This window comes from Muntiacus reevesi, chromosome 14 (assembly GCF_963930625.1).
Source record: "Muntiacus reevesi chromosome 14, mMunRee1.1, whole genome shotgun sequence".
Lineage (NCBI taxonomy): Eukaryota > Metazoa > Chordata > Mammalia > Artiodactyla > Cervidae > Muntiacus > Muntiacus reevesi.
Window position 1 is genome coordinate 32,644,189 of NC_089262.1, and position 18,153 is coordinate 32,662,341.

Consider the following 18,153-nt stretch of genomic DNA (forward strand, 5'->3'; position numbering starts at 1 on the left):
CATGTGATTCATAACTGGTGGTCAGTTCTCAATTCTCCTAACACTGTAACTCTCAGCAGTGTTTGACACAGTTAATTATTCTCTCCTTCTTGAAACATCTTCATTACTTCCTTCTTTCCCTCTCACTAAACATCTGTCCCATTGGCAAAACATATTTTGCCAACAAAGCTTTATGAATAAAGCTACTGCAAACATTAACATGTAATTAATTTTGAAAAATGGAAAAGTGTGAGTCTTCCAACTTTTTCTTTCTTTTCATGATTATCCTTGGGTTAAAATTTATTGAAATAATAAACCAATGAGAATTAAAATAAGAATAACCCTATATGCAAAACAGAAAAAGAGACACAGAAGTACAGAACAGACTTTTGAACTCTGGGGGAGAACGTGAGGGTGGGATGTTTTGAAAGAACAGCATGTATATTTTCTATGGTGAAACAGACCACCAGCCCAGGTGGGATGCATGAATCAAGTGCTCGGGCCTGGTGCACTGGGAGGACCCTGAGGAGTCAGGTGGAGAGGGAGGTGGGAGGGGGGATCGGGATGGGGAATACGTGTAACTATATGGCTGATTCATGTCAATGTATGACAAAACCCACTGAAATGTTGTGAAGTGATTGGCCTCCAACTAATAAAATAATATTAAAAAAAAAAAAAAGAAAAAATAATAGTAAAGATATTCTTGAAATAATAATTCTTGAAATGTTTTATTCTTTTAAAAAGTTTCCAAATGAATTATATGTATTAATTTTTCACTTTATGTAGCATTTTATTTTTTAAAAAATTAAAACAGCTTGGCCATGCTGTGAGGCTTGTGAGATCTTGGTTCCCCAACTAGGGATCACACCTGGCCTCTGGCAGTGAAAGTGCCAAGTCCTAACTGCTGGGCTGCCAGGAAATTCCCTCTGTAGCATTTCTTTTTAAGCAGGTCTACTGGTGACAAGTTTTCTTAGTTTTCTTTCATCTTAGGATGTCTCTATTTCACTTTTGCTTCTAAAGTGCATTTTCTGTACATTTAATTGGCAATAACTCCAGATATGCAGATGACACCACCCTTATGGCAGAAAGTGAAAAAGAACTAAAGAGCCTTTTGGTGAAAGAGAAGAGTGAAAAAGCTGGTTTAAAACTCAACATTCAAAAAATGAAGAGTATGGCATCCAGTCCCATGACTTCATGGCAAATAGATGGGAAAACAATGGAAACAGTGACAGACTTTATTTTCTTGGGCTCCAAAATCACTGCAGATGGTGACTGCATCCATGAAATTAAGACACCTGCTCCTTGGAAGAAAAGTTATGACTAACCTAAACAGCATATTAAAAAGTAGAGACATTACTTTGCCAACAAATGTCCGTCTAGTTAAAGCTATGGTTTTTCTAGTAGTCGTGTATGGATATGAGAATTGGACCATGAAGAAGACTCAATGCCAAAGAACTGATGGTTTTGAACTGTGGTGTTAAAGAAGACTCTTGAGAGTCCCCTGGACTGCAAAGAGATCCAACCAGTCAATCCTAAAGGAAATCAATCCTGACTATTCATTGGAAGGACTGATGCCGAAGCTGAAACTCTTAATACTTTGGCCACCTGATGTGAAGGGCTGACTCATTAGAAAAGACCCTAATGCTGGGAAAGATTGAAGGCAAGAGGAGAAGGGGACAACAGAAAGGTGTTCAGATGGCATCACCAACTCGATGAACATTAGTTGAGCAAGCTCCAGGAGATGGTGAATGACAGGAAAGTCTGGCGTGCTTCAGTCCTTGGGGTTGTGAAGAGTCGGACATGACTGAGCAACTGAACAATAACAGCAGTTTTTCTCTTAGTACCTTAAAAATGTCTTACATTAAAAATTGTTGTTGTTAGTTCATTTTGTTTAGCTTTCACTGGGATTCTTAAATCTGTAAGTTTACTTTTTTCACCACACTTTGGAAATTTTTAGCTATTATTTCTTCAAAATATTTTTCTGCATCTGTGACTCTTATATAACAGGAATACTAAATCTTTTGATATAGTCTCAAACATCTTTATGATTCTGCTCATTGTTTCCCTATTCTTTTTTTTTTCTTCTGTTGTTTAGATTGAATTCTCTGTCTTCAAGTTCACTGACTCTATCCTCTGATGTATCCATTCTACTGTTGAGCCCCTCTAGTGAATTTTAACTTCCATTATTGTGTTTTTCAGTACAAATTTCCATTCTTAAAAAGTAGTTAGTTTTTCTTTGCTGAGCATGTCTGTCTTTGCCTTTGTTTCAAAACTATCTGCTTTCCCTTTTTGTGAACACTGATTTAAAGTATTTTTCTGAGAATTCCAACTTTTGGGTCATCTTGTGGTTGGCATCTTTCATCTTACTTCCTGGGGCTTCCCAGGTGACATTATTGGTAAAGAACTTGCCTGCTAATTCAGGAGATGTAAGTGACATGGGTTTGATCCCTGGGTCAGGAAAATACCCTGGAGGGGGCGTGACAACCCACTGCCAGTATTCTTGCCTGGAGAATCCCCAGGGACAGAAGAGTCTGGAGGGCTACAGTCCAAAGGGTCTCAAAGAGTCAGACACTAGGAAGTGACTTAGCATGCCTTACTCCTTGAGGCCTCGTTAGGTTTTCCTGATTTTTTGTATGTTTAACTTTGGATTGTATTCTTGACACTTTGAATATTGTATTATGAGATGCAGGCTCCTGTCTAAAACTTCTGGAGAATGCTAGAAGTTTTTTTTTTTTTTCTTTTTTTTTTGCTTATGTGAATATGTGGTTTCTTTTTAGCTGACAGTCAACCTGATTAGTTTTAGACTGTATGTCCTGACCTGCCTTATGTTAGCTGTTTTTACTTCCAATATAGGTTTAATTTCCAAGGTCTTTATGCCTTTGTATGCTATTCTGGTTTGTCTCATGTGCCTGTTACCCAGGAGGTCATGTGGAACCTCGGTGGTAGTCTGCGGTGTTTCGAGATCTCAGCGCTTTTCTTAAGTTGCTTCTGACAGGTTTCACGTGTTACACATATAAGCTCACCTCAGCAGTGAGCTCAGTACTTCTTATACAGATTTAAATGATATTTTTGTCCTAGCTTTCTTACTTGTTAAGCCCTTAATTTCCCCTTTGCCCTCTGTTGTCAGAGGTTTATTGTTCTGATGTTCTTGCTGGAAAACCAGAAGTTTAACTCTTTTTATGTTATGTAGTAGTTCCTATAACTGGGTATGCCTCTGGGCAAAGCTGGATGGGAAGGGGACATCATATTTTGCCCACCCCTCAGCAGCTGCGTCTGTGAGTTGGTGGGGAAGGGAGTGCTGCTACTCCATGCTGGCACTAATCCCGATGTAAAGCACAGACTATCAGAAAGGTTCTGTCCTACAAATGCTGCTGGGTGGTGAGAAGCCATAGGTGATCGATCGACTTAGTCACTAATGTTAGCCTGGTAGAGGGCATGGGACGTTAAAAGTGTTCTACCTCACTGGGGCTGCTGCCTTTGCTGCTTTGGGGTCCTGGGAGGAGGCACTGTGCCTCTTTGTTACTGGCCTTTCCCTGGTGTAGGGTCAGGGAAGCCAATATTCCTCTGTTGTTTCTGCAACAGACTTTTCAGAGAGCAGCCAGAATATATATATATTTTCAAGTATTTATTTTGGTGTAATTTCAAATTTACAGAAAAGTTGTAAAATATAGTAAACAGAGCTTCTTTATACTTTTTTTCAGAATCACCAATTGCTGACATTTTGTCCCATTGCTTTATCCCCCATCTCTTCCTCCCTTTCTCCCATAACTAACACAAACACTCTCCCTCCTTCTCCTCTCCTTTCCTTCGTCCCCCCTACTTATACATCCTTTAGGCACTTAGGCATATATGCATACACACATACATAAAAATTATGTATGTGGTTTAATTTCACCCAACTTTTGAAAATAAGTTGCAAACATCATGCTCCTGTGCTGTTAAATTCTTTAGTGTGGTTTTCCTAATAATGTTTCATCTTCTTATATAATCATGAATTTAATATTGATAAAATACTCTTATTTAATCCATAATCAGTAGTTTCATCAGTTAGCTCCATGATCTCCTTCATAATTATTTTCTCATCAGTTCGATCATCATGCCTTTTTGTCTCCTTTAATTGGGAGTAGTTCCTATACCTCCCCACCCCCCAACTTCTTTTACTTTGAGTTTTTTTGAAGATATAACCCACATTATTTTGTAAAATGTAAAATTCAATTTTGTCTGTTTTTCCTCATAATTAGAGTCAGGGTATGCATTTCTAGAAGGACTGACCCCAAAATAATATTTTACTCTCCTTGCTTCTTCATATCAGAAAGTACCTTATACCTACCAAATTTCTTTAGTACAAAGTTGCTAGCTATTACCTTTTTTGTAATTGCTATGTAATTTGCAGGGAAATCTTGAGACCATGGCATTATCCTGTCCATTATCAGACTTTCCTCCATTGGTTTGAAAGTCCATTGATGGTTTTGTTTGAATCAGTTATTGAATATTACTCTGATGATTGCAAAAATTTTTCCATCATTTATATTTATTAATCAGCATTCTGCAAGGAAGAACTTTCTCTTATTTATTGCTTTATTAATATGCTTTCAAGGGTTCTTATTTTAGACAATGGTTTACAATCATTACTTTCATTATTTATTTTGATACTCTAATTGTCCCAGGTTTAACTGGTGAAAGGCCCCTCCAATTTGCATTTTATCTTTTTAGCATATTCTCATCATGTTTGCGACACGACTGAACGACTTCACTTTCGTTTTTCACTTTCATGCACTGGAGAAGGAAATGGCAACCCACTCCAGTGTTCTTACCTGGAGAATCCCAGGGACGGGAGCCTGGTGGGCTGCCATCTATGGGGTTGCACAGAGTCGGACACGACTGACATGACTTAGCAGCAGCAGCAGCAGCAGCAGCATCATGTTTGCAACACTCCCTTATTTTTTTTTATTTTATTTTATTTTTCAGTGGGTTTTGTCATACATTGATATGAATCAGCCATAGAGTTACACGTATTCCCCATCCCGGTCCCCCATCCCACCTCCCTCTCCACCCGATCCCTCTGTGTCCTCCCAGCCCACCAGGCCCAAGCACTTGACCCATGCCTCCCACCTGGGCTGGTGGTCTGTTTCTCCACAGATAATATACATGCTGTTCTTTCGAAACATCCCACCCTCACCTTCTCCCACAGAGTTCAAAAGTCTGTTCTGTACTTCTGCGTCTCTTCTTATGCCCTGCATATAGGGCCATCGTTACCATCTTTCTAAATTCTGTATATATGTGTTAGTATGCTGTAGTGTTCTTTATCTTTCTGGCTTACTTCACTCTGTATGATGGGCTCCAGTTTCATCCATCTCATTAGAACTGATTCAAATGAATTCTTTTTAACGGCTGAGTAATATTCCATGGTGTATATGTACCACAGCTTCCTTATCCATTCATCTGCTGATGGGCATCTAGGTTGCTTCCATGTCCTGGCTATTATAAACAGTGCTGCGATGAACATTGGGGTGCACGTGTCTCTTTCAGATCTGGATTCCTCAGTGTGTATGCCCAGAAGTGGGATTGCTGGGTCATATGGTAGTTCTATTTCCAGTTTTTTAAGAAATCTCCACACTGTTTTCCATAGTGGCTGTACTAGTTTGCATTCCCACCAACAGTGTAAGAGGGTTCCCTTTTCTCCACACCCTCTCCAGCATTTATTGTTTGTAGACTTTTGGATAGCAGCCATCCTGACTGGTGTGTAATGGTACCTCATTGTGATTTTGATTTGCATTTCTCTGATAATGAGTGATGTTGAGCATCTTTTCATGTGTTTGTTAGCCATCTGTACGTCTTCTTTGGAGAAATGTCTGTTTAGTTCTTTGGCCCATTTTTTGATTGGGTCATTTATTTTTCTGGAATTGAGCTTCAGGAGTTGCTTGTATATTTTTGAGATTAATCCTTTGTCTGTTTCCTCATTTGCTATTATTTTCTCCCAATCTGAGGGCTGTCTTTTCACCTTACTTATAGTTTCCTTTGTTGTGCAGAAGCTTTTAATTTTCATTAGGTCCCATTTGCTTATTTTTGCTTTTATTTCCAATATTCTGGGAGGTGGGTCATAGAAGATCTTGCTGTGATTTATGTCAGAGAGGCAACACTCCCTTATTTTTTTAAGATAACCATATATTCTGTATTCATCTTGTACTTTTCCAACCTCAGTACCAGAAAGAATCATTTCTCCAAGGAGCCCTGTTTCCTTTAGGGGAGAATGCTATTTGGCAACCAGGATCTCTTCACTACGTTTGCTGAGGTGTTATTTTTTCTAGACGTTTGCAGCATGTCAAGCGAGAGAATAATTTAGAAATGTACATTTACCCCTGTATTTACATCTACCTATTAAAAACCATGAGTTCGTATTGATATCCCCAGTTTCTGTCAAACACCACAGAGTTCATTCTAATCTTCCCCTTTTTCCAGTTTCAATTCAGTTCAGTTTAGTCACTCAGTCGTGTCCGACTCTTTGCAACCCCATGAATCTCAGCACGGCAGGCCTCCCTGTCCATCACCAACTCCCGGAGTTTACTCAAACTCATGTCCGTCGAGTTGGTGATGCCATCCAGCCATCTCATCTCTGTCGTCCCCTTCTCCTCCTGCCCCCAATCCCTCCCAGCATCAGGGCTTTTTCCAATGAATCAACTCTTTGCATGACGTGGCCAAAGTACTGGAGTTTCAGCATCAGTCCTTCCAATGAACACCCAGGACTGATCTCCTTTAGGATGGACTGGTTGGATCTTCTTGAAGTCCAAGGGACTCTCAAGAGTCTTCTCCAACACCATAGTTCAAAAGCATCAATTTTTCAGCGCTCAGCTTTCTTCACAGTCCAACTCTCACATCCATACATGACTACTGGAAAAACCATAGCCTTGACCAGATGGACCTTTGTTGGCAAAGTAATGTCTCTGCTTTTCAATATGCAATCTAGGTTGGTCATCACTTTTCTTCCAAGGAGCAAGCGTCTTTAATTTCATGGCTGCAGTCACCATCTGCAGTGAGTTGGGAGCTCAAAAAAATAAAATCTGACACTGTTTGCACTGTCTCCCCATCTATTTGCCATGAAGTGATGGGGCCAGGGCCATGATCTTAGTTTTCTGAATATTGAGCTTTAAGCCAACTTTTTCACTCTCCTCTTTCACTTTCATCAAGAGGCTTTTTAGTTCACCTTCACTTTCTGCCATAAGGGTGGTGTCATCTGCATATCTGAGGTCATTGTTATTTCTCCCCGCAATCTTGATTCCAGCTTGTGCTTCCTCAAGCCCAGCGTTTCTCATGATGTACTCTGCATATAAGTGAAATCAATATATAGCCTTGACGTACTCCTTTCCTTATTTGGACCAGTCTGTTGTTCCATGTCCAGTTCTAACTGTTGCTTCCTGACCTGCATACAGGTTTCTCAAGAGGCAGGTCAGGTGGTCTGGTATTCCCATCTCCTTCAGAATTTTCCACAGTTTATTGTGATCCACACAGTCAAAGACTTTGGCATAGTGATTAAAGCAGAAGTATATGTTTTTCTGGAATTCTCTTGCTTTTTCAATGATCCGATGGATGTTGACAATATGATCTCTGGTTCCTCTGCCTTTTCCAAAACCGGCTTGAGAATCTGGAAGTTCATGGTTCACATATTGCTGAAGCCTGGCTTGGAGAATTTTGAGCTTTACTTTACTAGCGTGTGAGTTGAGTGCAATTGTGCAGTAGTTTGAGCATTCTTTGGGATTGCCTTTCTTTGGGACTGGAATGAAACTGACCTTTTCCAGTCCTGTGGCCACTGCTGAGTTTTCCAAATTTGCTGGTATATTGAGTGCAGCACTTTCACAGCATCATCTTTCAGGATTTGAAATAGCTCAACAGGAATTCCATCACATCCACTAGCTTTGTAGTGATGCTTTCTAAGGCCCACTTGACTTCACATTCCAGGATGTCTGGCTCTGGATGAGTGGTCACACCATTGTGATTATCTGGGTCGTGAAGATCTTTTTTGTACAGTTTTTCTGTATATTCTTGCCACCTCTTCTTGCTATCTTCTGCTTCTGTTAGGTCCATACAATTTCTGTCCTTGATCGAACCCATCTTTGCGTGAAATATTCCTTTGATATCTCTAATTTGCTTGAAGAGATCTCTAGTCTTTCCCATTCTGTTGTTTTCCTCTATTTCTTTGCTTTGATCACTGAGGAAGGCTTTCTTATCTCTCCTGGCTATTCTTTGGAACTCTGCAGTCAAATGGGAATATCTTTCCTTTTTTCCTTTGCTTTTCGCTTCTCTTCTTTTCACAGCTATTTGTAAGGCTTCCTCAGACAACCGTTTTGCCGTTTTGCATTTCTTTTCCATGGGGATGGTCTTGATCCCTGTCTCCTGTACAATGTCATGAACCTCCGTCCATAGTTCATCAAGCTCTCTGTCTATCAGATCTAGTCCCTTAAATCTATTTCTCACTTTCACTGTATAGTCATAAGGGATTTGATTTAGGTCATACCTGAATGGTCTAGTAGTTTTCCCTACTGTCTTCATTTTAAGTCTGAATTTGGCAATAAGGAGTTCATGATCTGAGCCACAGTCAGCTCCCGGTCTTGTTTTTACTGACTGTATAGAGCTTCTCCATCTTTGGCTGCAAAGAATATAATCTATCTGATTTCCGTGTTGACCATCTGGTGATGTCCATGTGTAGAGTCTTCTCTTGTGTTGTTGGAAGAGGGTGTTTGCTATGACCAGTGCGTTCTCTTGGCAAAACTCTATTAGCCTTTGCCAATTTAGTAACTCCCTTCTCCAACAGCTAGAAACTCAGCTCCTATTATCACCAACATATTTCCTCATTTGCTTAAATCTTCATTTATATTGAAAGCAGTTTTAGAATTGTAAATGCATACTGTTTGCAAATAAGGAACAAATATATTAACTGGAATGCCATATTCATTTACAGTTCTTTTGGTCCTCAGACTGAGAGTATGTATTACTAGTTTTCTAGGAGGACTGCCGTGGGCTTCCCAGGTGGCTCAGTGAGTAAGGAATCTACCTGCAACGCAGGAGATGCAGGCGGACACGAGTTCGATCCCCAGTTTGGGAAGATCCCTGGAGGAGGGCATGGCAACACACTACCTGGAGAATCCCATGAACAGAGGAGCCAGGTGGGCTACAGCCCTTGGGCTTGCACAGTGTCAGACAGACTGAAGGCGACTTAGCATGCATGTACACCGCACTGCTATAGGGCTTCCCTGGTGGCTCAGTCAGTCAGTCAGCTCAGTCGCTCAGTTGTTTCCGACTCTTTGCGACCCCATGGACTGCAGCACGCCAGGCTTCCCTGTCCATCACCAACTCCCGGAGCTGACTCAAACTCATGTCCATCAAGTTGGTGATGCTATCCAGCCATCTCATCCTCTGTCGTCCCCTTCTCCTCCCGCCTTCAGTCTTTCCCAGCATCAGGGTCTTTTCCAATGACTCATTTCTTCACTTCAGGTGGCCAAAGTATTGGAGCTTCAGCATCAGTCCTTCCAATGAATATTAAGGACTGATTTCCTTTAGGATGGACTGGTTTGCAGTCCAAGAGACTCTGAAGAGTCTTCTCCAGCACCACAGTTGAACAGCATCACTTCTTCAGCACTCAGCTTTCTTTATAGTCTAACTCTCATGTCCATACATGACTACTGGAAAAACCATAGCTTTGACTAGACTGGCATTTGTTGACAAAGTAATGTCTCTGCTTTTAAACATGCTGTCTAGGTTGGTCATAATTTTTCTTCCAAGGAGCAAGTGTCTTTTAATTTCATGGCTGCAGTCACCATCTGCAGTGACTTTGGAGCCCCCAAACTAAAGTTTCTCACTGTTTCCATTGTTTCCCCATCTATTTGCCATGATGTGATGGGACTGGATGCCATGATCTTAGTTTTCTGAATGTTGAATTTTAAGCCAGCTTTTTCACTCTCCTCTTTCACTTTCATTAAGAGGCTCTTTAGTTCTTCTTCACTTTCTGCCGTAAGGGTGGTGTCATCTGTATATCTTAGCTTATTGATATTTCTCCCAGCAATCCTGATTCCAGCTTGTCTTCATCCAGCCCAGTGTTTCTCATGATGTACTTTGCATATAAGTTAAATAAGCAGGGTGACATTATATAGCTTTCATGTACTCCTTTCCTGATTTGGAACCAGTCTGTTTTTCCATGTCCAGTTCTAACTGTTTCTTGTTGACCTGCATACAGATTTCTTAGGGGGCAGGTCAGGTGGTCTGGTATTCCCATCTCTTTCAGAATTTTCTACAATTTGTTGTGATTCACACAGTCAAAGGCTTTGGCAAAGTCAGTGAAGCAGAAGTAGATGTTTTTCTGGAACTCTCTTGCTTTTTCAGTGATCCAATGGACGTTGGCAATTTGATCTCTGGTTCCTCTGCCTTTTCTACATTCAGCTTGAACATCTGGAAGTTCACAGTTCATGTACTGCTGAAGCCTTGCTTGAAGAATTTTGAGCATTACCTTGCTAGCATGTGAGATTAGTGCTAGCATGTGAGATTAGTACAATTGTGTGGTAGTTTGAACATTCTTTGGCATTGCCTTTCTTAGGGATTGGAATGAAAACTGACCTCTTCCAGTCCTGTGGCCACTGCTGAGTTTTCCAAATTTGCTTGCATGTTGAGTTCAGCACTGTCACAGCATCGTCTTTCAGGATTTGAAACAGCTCATCTGGAATTCCATCATCTCCACTAGCTTTGTTAGTAGTGATGCTTCCAAAGGCCCACTTGCCTTCTCATTCCAGCGTGTCTGGTTCTAGGTGAGTGATCACACCATTGTGATTGGACCTGGTGGGTCAGTGATAAAGAATCCACCTGCCAATGCAGGAGATCCTGGTTCCATTCCTGGGTTTGAAAGATCACCTGGAGAAGGAAATAGCAACACATTCCAGTGTTCTTGGCTGGAAAATCCCATGGGTAGAGGAGCCTGGCAAGCTACAGCAAGCTACTAAAACAACAGCAGCAAGGACTACTGTAACAGATTAGCACACAGTTACTTGCTTAAAACAGTAGAAATTTGTTCTTTCAAAATTTGGTGGCCAGAAGTCTGAAATCAAGGTATTGGATGGCCACATTCCCTCCAGTGGCTTTGGGAGAATTGTTTCTTGACTTTTCTAGCCTGTGGTGACTCTAGGCATTCCTTGGCATGTGGCTATGAAACTGCAGTCTCTGCTTCCATCTTCTCCTCTTTGTGTCTTCTCTTCTTTCTGAGGATAGATATAAGGATACTTGAGGATACTTGTTATCAGATTTAGGGCTGACCCAGACAATCCGGAGATCCTTAATTATGTCTGAAAATGTTATTTTTCCAAATAAGATCCATTCACAGGTTTCAGCTATTAGGATGTAGACATATATTTTTCGGTGGGGCACCATTCAACCCACTACAGGGTTTGTAGTTTCTTGGGTTATTACCTTCTTTTTGTCTTTTTGGTATATTTGTTATTCATTTGAAATGCAGTGGTGTTCACTTGTTTCTGTTTATTTTGTTTTAGATTTCTTCCATCCTTATTTTTTTTTAATATGTAAAAATTAACACAGTGTCAATAATCAAGAACTTAATAGATATAGCATTACAAATTATGGTGAGTGTTATCAAGGAAATGGACAGGTACTCTGATCGAGAAGAGTGGAGTAAGCAATATTCATTTAGCTAGAGGGTCAGACAGTACTTACTTGTATAAGTGGCATGTAAAATGAAATTGAAAGAGTAAGGAGAAGTCAGTCATGTAGAAGCAGAAAAAGAGCTTTCTAGCAAACAGAAAAGCATGTGTAAAGGCTCTGATGTGGGGAAAGAGCGTCATGTATCAGGAAATGAAAGACCAGTGAGGTGTAGTGAGTTTTGGTAAGAAGGAGCACAAAGTAAGTGAAGTTGTAAAGAAAGCTGGGGTGGAAAATGTCAGTTTTTGTGCACTATTTAAAGAGGTTGAAAAGCCAGTGGAGGATAAAAAGCAGTGGCATTTTTAAAAACATATTTTTAAAGGACTATATTGATTGCTTTGTAGAGCACATTAGGCAAAAGTAAAAGTAGAGATTAGTAACAGGTCTATCATACTGCATAGTAACTGATGCAGAGACATATTGGTTCATAGAAGAGTTGTAGTAGTGGAAAAGGAAAAAAGTGGATAGGTTTGAGATGTGTTTGGGGCTGAACTGACAGGACTAGCTAGTGGATTGGATCTGGGTGTATAGAGGGAGGAGGGTTTAGGGGTTATGGTTATTGGAATATTTAAGGATTACTTCTAAGTTTGTGGCTTCCCTGGTGGCTCAGATGGTAAAGAATCTGTTTGCAACGCAGGAAACCCGGGTTTGATCCCTGGATTGGGAAGATCCTCTGGAGAAGGAAGTGGCAACCCTTTCCAGTATTCTTGCCTGGGGAATTCTGTAGACAGAGGAGCCTGGTGGGCTACAGTCCATGGGGTGGCAAAGAGTCGGACACGACTGAGTGACTAACACTTTCTTTTCAAGTTTGTAGCTTTAGCAACTAGGAAAGAAGTTTATTGCAAATGAAGTGGGGAGTAAGAATCAAGATTCTGTTCAATGTTATGTAACAGCCTGGATGAGAGGGGATTTTAGGGGAGAATGGATATATGTATATGTATGGCTGGATCCCTATGCTAGTCACCTGAAACTATCACAACATTGTTAACCAGCTCTACTCCAATATAAAAGAAAAAGTTTTTTTAAAAAAAGAATCAAGATTACTCTGTCAACCTGTTGTGTTTGAAATGCCTATTACATGCAAATGGAAATGTCAAAGTTGATAGTTCACTATATATATATTCAGCTCAGGAAGGGAAAGTGGAATCTCAAACTTTCTGTCTAGTCTCTCTAGGCACTTCTTCAGTCTGTTCTTTCCTACTGCAGGAAGAGATCCCGATCTCTGGTCACTATTTGTACCTTGTTAGCAAGAGCAGAAAGTCAGGAGTTCACCAGATATGATTGAGGCGTTGTGGGCAGCTTGGACAAGAGATGATCTCCAGGCCTACGTGTGGGTACTCCAGTTCCAATTCAGTCTTTTCAAAGAGCTACAGTTGTTTTCCTTCTAAGTCATTTAGATATACACATTTTACTCCTTTGAGTTTAGCTTTGTTTTGGACCCTTTCAGAATAAGAGGCCTTGCTATTATTACACTAAAAAGTATTAGGCTCTTTTCTGCCCTATTTGAACCTGCATTATTGTATGAGACCACTCTAACTTACTTTGCTACCTAGGAGGGAAATGTGTGAGTGCGTGTATGTGTGTTTTGTGTTTGAAATATATATTCTGTGATGGATTTTGTAAGTATATCAGTTTTTATACCAACATCACATTGTTTTATTTACAGTGTTTTTATATCATGCTCCATGCTTAGTAGGGCTAATCTTCCTGAATCATTTTAAAGATGCTTTTTCTTTTCTCACATACACATTTTAAATAAGTGGAAATTCCCCTCCTCCGCCATCCTCTTGCTTTTGTCTTGTTTACCTGTAATAATTCCTATTCTCCTTAATTCTTTCCCACTGACTTTTTCCCATTGTCTTTCTTATTGTGAATTCTCTTTTTACTTCTTTCCTAAAAAGAAGCTGTCATTTTCCCCTCTCTTTCTTTTCTTTCTAAGCATCTGTTGTATATAAGCACTGTACTGATTCCTGGGGAGAAGGGGTTACATGGTGAATTAAAATTAAAATAAACAAAATGAAATAAAGCATATTATGAAATAAAACAAATAATATAAGCTTGTAATTAAAATAATAGCCTTGGAGAGGACTAAAAAGTTTTACTTTTAAGCACAATATGTCAACTTTTGGCCAGTTTGTTTATTTTACATTTTTTAAGGATTTTTTTCCTTTCTTTCTATTTTTTTTTTTCAAGGGTCACACAGCAATGCTTCATACTGGATCATGGCATCCCAAAATAAAGGGAGAATTTATGACTTGCTCAAATGATGCGTGAGTATTGTTGATGATTCATCTGATAACTTCTTGTATTTCAGTATTTACTTTAACATTTATATTGTAGCAGTTTTGCCAGTAAAGTAAGAGATAGGATATTAAGAATCCTTATGTTTATATATTCTTGTTCTCAACTTTACCTTGAATTCAGCTGACATACAGGTTTTCTTAAATAAGTATGAAAGCTGTAAAAATGAGAGCTGGTATGAATTCCAGTAGAGTTTATTAGGGAGCACAGTGGATCGATCGATTGATGCTATTAAGTGGACTCAAATGACTCTGATGTTTGTTACTTTTTATAGTAAAGGCTGATTGCCATCTGAATCTAATAGCTTATATACATTTGTTGCTTAAATGATGGTTTTTGGTAGTAATAACTGAAAAAATTGATTAAATGGTTATTAAGATTCTTTTGAATTATATTTGTTGGCTTAGGATTCAAGAATATAACAGGGAATATTTGGACAGCTTTTTCCTATATTGTTACATTATATGGTTCATTTTTGGTGTTGAGTAATTTACAAGAATGAGTTATTTGTAATACTACAGAGAAAATTGCAGTGAAAAAATCTTAAAAATAAAAACATTTATATGGTGTTATTTAGGTGAAACACTATTATATTTTAGATAAAAAAGAATGTCTTTGCTTTTAGGCTATTTTGTTTTTCATCTTTTTGTTTTCTGATATTTGTAGTTTACGTCATTGCCTTTCACAACTGCTATTCATATTCTTTGATATTTTATGTTTCTTAGAATTAATCTTTAATAGACAAAAGATATAATTTCACATTCATTGTGCAGTTTAGAAAATAAGTCGATCTAAAAGGAATTAAAAATTGAGAATATACAGAATGTGACTGAGACAGGATAGTACATTTGGTTAAAATTTATGGCAAATAGAATTATATAGTTATTTCCTTTTATCTTTATCTTATTATCTTTCCAAATACTTAAATTATGTGTATTTATAGTCATGTTCTTTACTTAGCTTTAGGAAAACAAATTTAGCACCTAATCTGAATTAATAATGTTCCATGGTCCAGTAAGGTTTATCCTAGGAATCCAAGGATATTTTACAATTAGGAAATTTTACCATTAAGAAATTTTCAATATAATTCAATATTTAAAAAATTAGAGATGAAGAATCATATGATTTTGTTATATAATAAAATTGAGATTCGATAGGATTTAGTAATCTTTGCCAGTAAAAGTTCTAGGAATAGGAAGAAATTACTGAAGACTGATAAAAGCTGTTTACCAAAATTTAAAGTAAATATTTTATTATACATTGGCGTACTGTTTGCATTTAAATAGGAAGCATGACAGAGATTCCTATAACTATTTAGAGACTTTATACAGTATAGTAAGAAAAGAAAATATGTAGATTGATGTTAATGTTGGAAGAAAGTAAAAAACACAGAGGATCTAAGCTACTCTGGTTAAAAACTTGAGCTGAATAAAAGCCATTGGAAAAACAGAAAACATCTTGTTCTCAGAACTATTAAGGATGATGCTGAATGGTGACTCTAATAGTTGCTAACACAATAACTTTTATGAGGGCTACAGAAGCTTTCCCCAAATGGATTTTGAGTATACATAAATTAGTTGTCTGAAGAAAGACATCCATGATCAAAAAAGTTTGAGAAACTTTGAGTGTTACATGTTTTGAGGCCAGCAATTGCAATTCAGAATAAACCTTTAAATGGTTTTGAATAGGGTGTAAAGAAACCTGAAACCTATTTAACTTTTTTTATCCTCTACGTGGTATGGATAAAGTTCTAGGCCATGACATTATTATACTGGGTGTAAAATGTAGTTTGTCTCATTCTTTGGAAGAACAATTCTTTCATCCCCTGCCCAAGTCACTGACTTACCAGTATATTTTACATTTGAAAATGTGCTCCAGTTTCTTTTTACACTGTACAAATTGGGCTTTCTTTGTCAAAAAGTTTGTATAAAAGGATAAATGGGCTTTAACCTTAGGGACCCTCCCCCTCCAATTATACAGATTCTTTACTACTTTTTAGAGAAACCTGTCACTAATACATTCAGATGGTCTGCAGTTTGATTGACTTCTCCTTGGCCCTTGAGGATAGTAATTAGCAACAGACTAAGCTGTAGGAGATCGGTCCGGATACTTAGATCAGTCAACAAATACAGTGTGTGCACTGGGTGTCAGGCACCCTGTGTGACCCAGGTCTCTGCCTTCCTAGGACTTACATTCAAGGGGAGGTGAGTGCTGGGAGGTAGACATGGTATAGAGACGCTAGTCAATTAATATTGTTTTGTATAGTAATAACTGTGAAGAATAAAGTAAAATTAAGTAAAAGGATAGAGGACAGAAGTGTGTAAAATACGTGGAGAAAGCCTTGGAAGAGGTGATATTTTAGTTGAGATACCGTGCACATAAGGCATCCTGAGGGAAAAGAGCTTTCCAGGCCAAAATAGCAGCGTATTTCAAGACCTTGAGAAGAGAATGTAATACAGCGTATTTGGGGGACAGAAAGTCCAGTTGGACTGACGTTTTGTTGGTTGTTAGGAAAGGTGAGAATGATATGAATTGAATTTGGAGAAGAAGGCAGATTCTACACCATATAAGGTGTTGAGGCTAAGGTATAATGGGCTAATATTTTAATGTAGTCACAAGGCAAGTCATCAAAGAATATGAGATCTGTACCATAACTTTATTGAAAGTCAAAATCAATAGGAATGTTTTAACACCAGGCTGCTCTGTGAGTGGGATTTTCCTGGCAAGAATACTAGAGTGGGTTGCCATGATATCCTTCAGGGATCTTCCCGACCCAGGGAGCAAACCTGTGACTCTTGCTTCTGCTACACTGCAAGCAAATTCTTTACCTCTGAGCTACTGGGGAAGCCCCATATTGTGAGCAGGACAAAGAGATAAAATATCAACTGCACATCTTTCAAACTTCACTCCCTTTTATTAAGGATTATTTAGGATTTAAACTAGGATCATTTTATCAGACTTCACTGAGCTCATATCAATAATATCCTCTTCTCCTCCCTTTCCCCATTCACCTTTTATTTCTCCTTCCTTCTCTTCATTTTGGGCATCTGGGAGAATACATTTTTTGGATAGTATAGCCATGGTACAGAGAGCCTCTCGATACAGTTATCCACCTCAGCCCCTGTGTGTTGTCACAGTTTTATGTATTTAGTGTGGGCACGCAGTGAATGTTTGCCAGGCTCTGGCTGTCAGCAGCGTAGGAGGACAGGGGGAGCCCTGGCGGGCCAGTCCCAGCCATTCATGTAAGGAGCACAAGTTACAAGTATGTCTAGATCCAGGAGGAGTGAGGCATCAGCATTTTTGAGGAACTATTCCAAGGGGGCACTCAGCATTTTGTTCTGGCCTCATACACCAAATTAAATTATGGATGTTTCTTCTGAATGTGAGTTGGAAATGCTAGTGCTTTTGCTTCTGAGTTTTATGAGTTTCAGTGTGAAACATGATCCCAGGATCGTGTTCTGGGATCATATTCTTACTTCAATTTAGAAATGAAATAAAAGGAGAGAGAGAGTAATATGGCAGTCTCTTCGGTTTTCCCAAGTTTACCGGAATGAAATACAGACAGTAAAGCAGAGCTTACAACATTATGCTTGGAAGTAAATGTTAACAAAAACCAGATGGTAATGAAGATGAAAATGCTTTACTTATCCAGAGGAAGTCATTTCTCTTTGTGAATTTATATAATCTGATAGGGAAGCATTTTATAATTGGAGTTATAGTAGTGTACAGAGTGAGAATGCAAGTGATGCAATGTACAGAATTGGTACTGAGCAAGTTGCCACTCAGCAATGAATCTGATGCTTCCACCTTGCAAGTTTTCCATTGCTTACTCAGAAGTTTGCATCACAGAGAAATTTGTTCAGATCTGTTGTGACTTGTTACCTCCATTTCTGAGCATAGGCTTCTTAAGAGTACTTTACGCTTGCACTTGCCTGACACCATAGCATTGTTGTCTGATCAAGCTCTAACCCTACTGGAGGATGAAGGATCTGGTGGAGGCAAGTTGAATTGTCCCAGCTGAGGCTATCCTAGATCAGCTTGCAGTCAGCCAAGCCCCAGATTTGTGAGAGACCCCCAACCTAGATTAGCAGAGCTGATCACAGACACATGAGGTAACTCGGGTAGGACAGAACCACCCCCCAAACTGGTAGACACATAAACAGTCACATATGTTTGCTGTTG

At 39.0% G+C, this 18,153-nt stretch overlaps 1 protein-coding gene across 1 annotated transcript in view; it reads left to right on the forward strand.

Moving 5' to 3' along the window:
- WDR70 (WD repeat domain 70) overlaps positions 1 to 18,153 on the forward strand; it is a 274,164-nt gene that overhangs the window by 94,859 nt on the left and 161,152 nt on the right. The window contains exon 9 of the mRNA XM_065905250.1: positions 13,864 to 13,940. Coding sequence (XP_065761322.1) covers positions 13,864 to 13,940 — 77 coding nt within the window. The remainder of the gene's footprint in view (positions 1 to 13,863; positions 13,941 to 18,153) is intronic.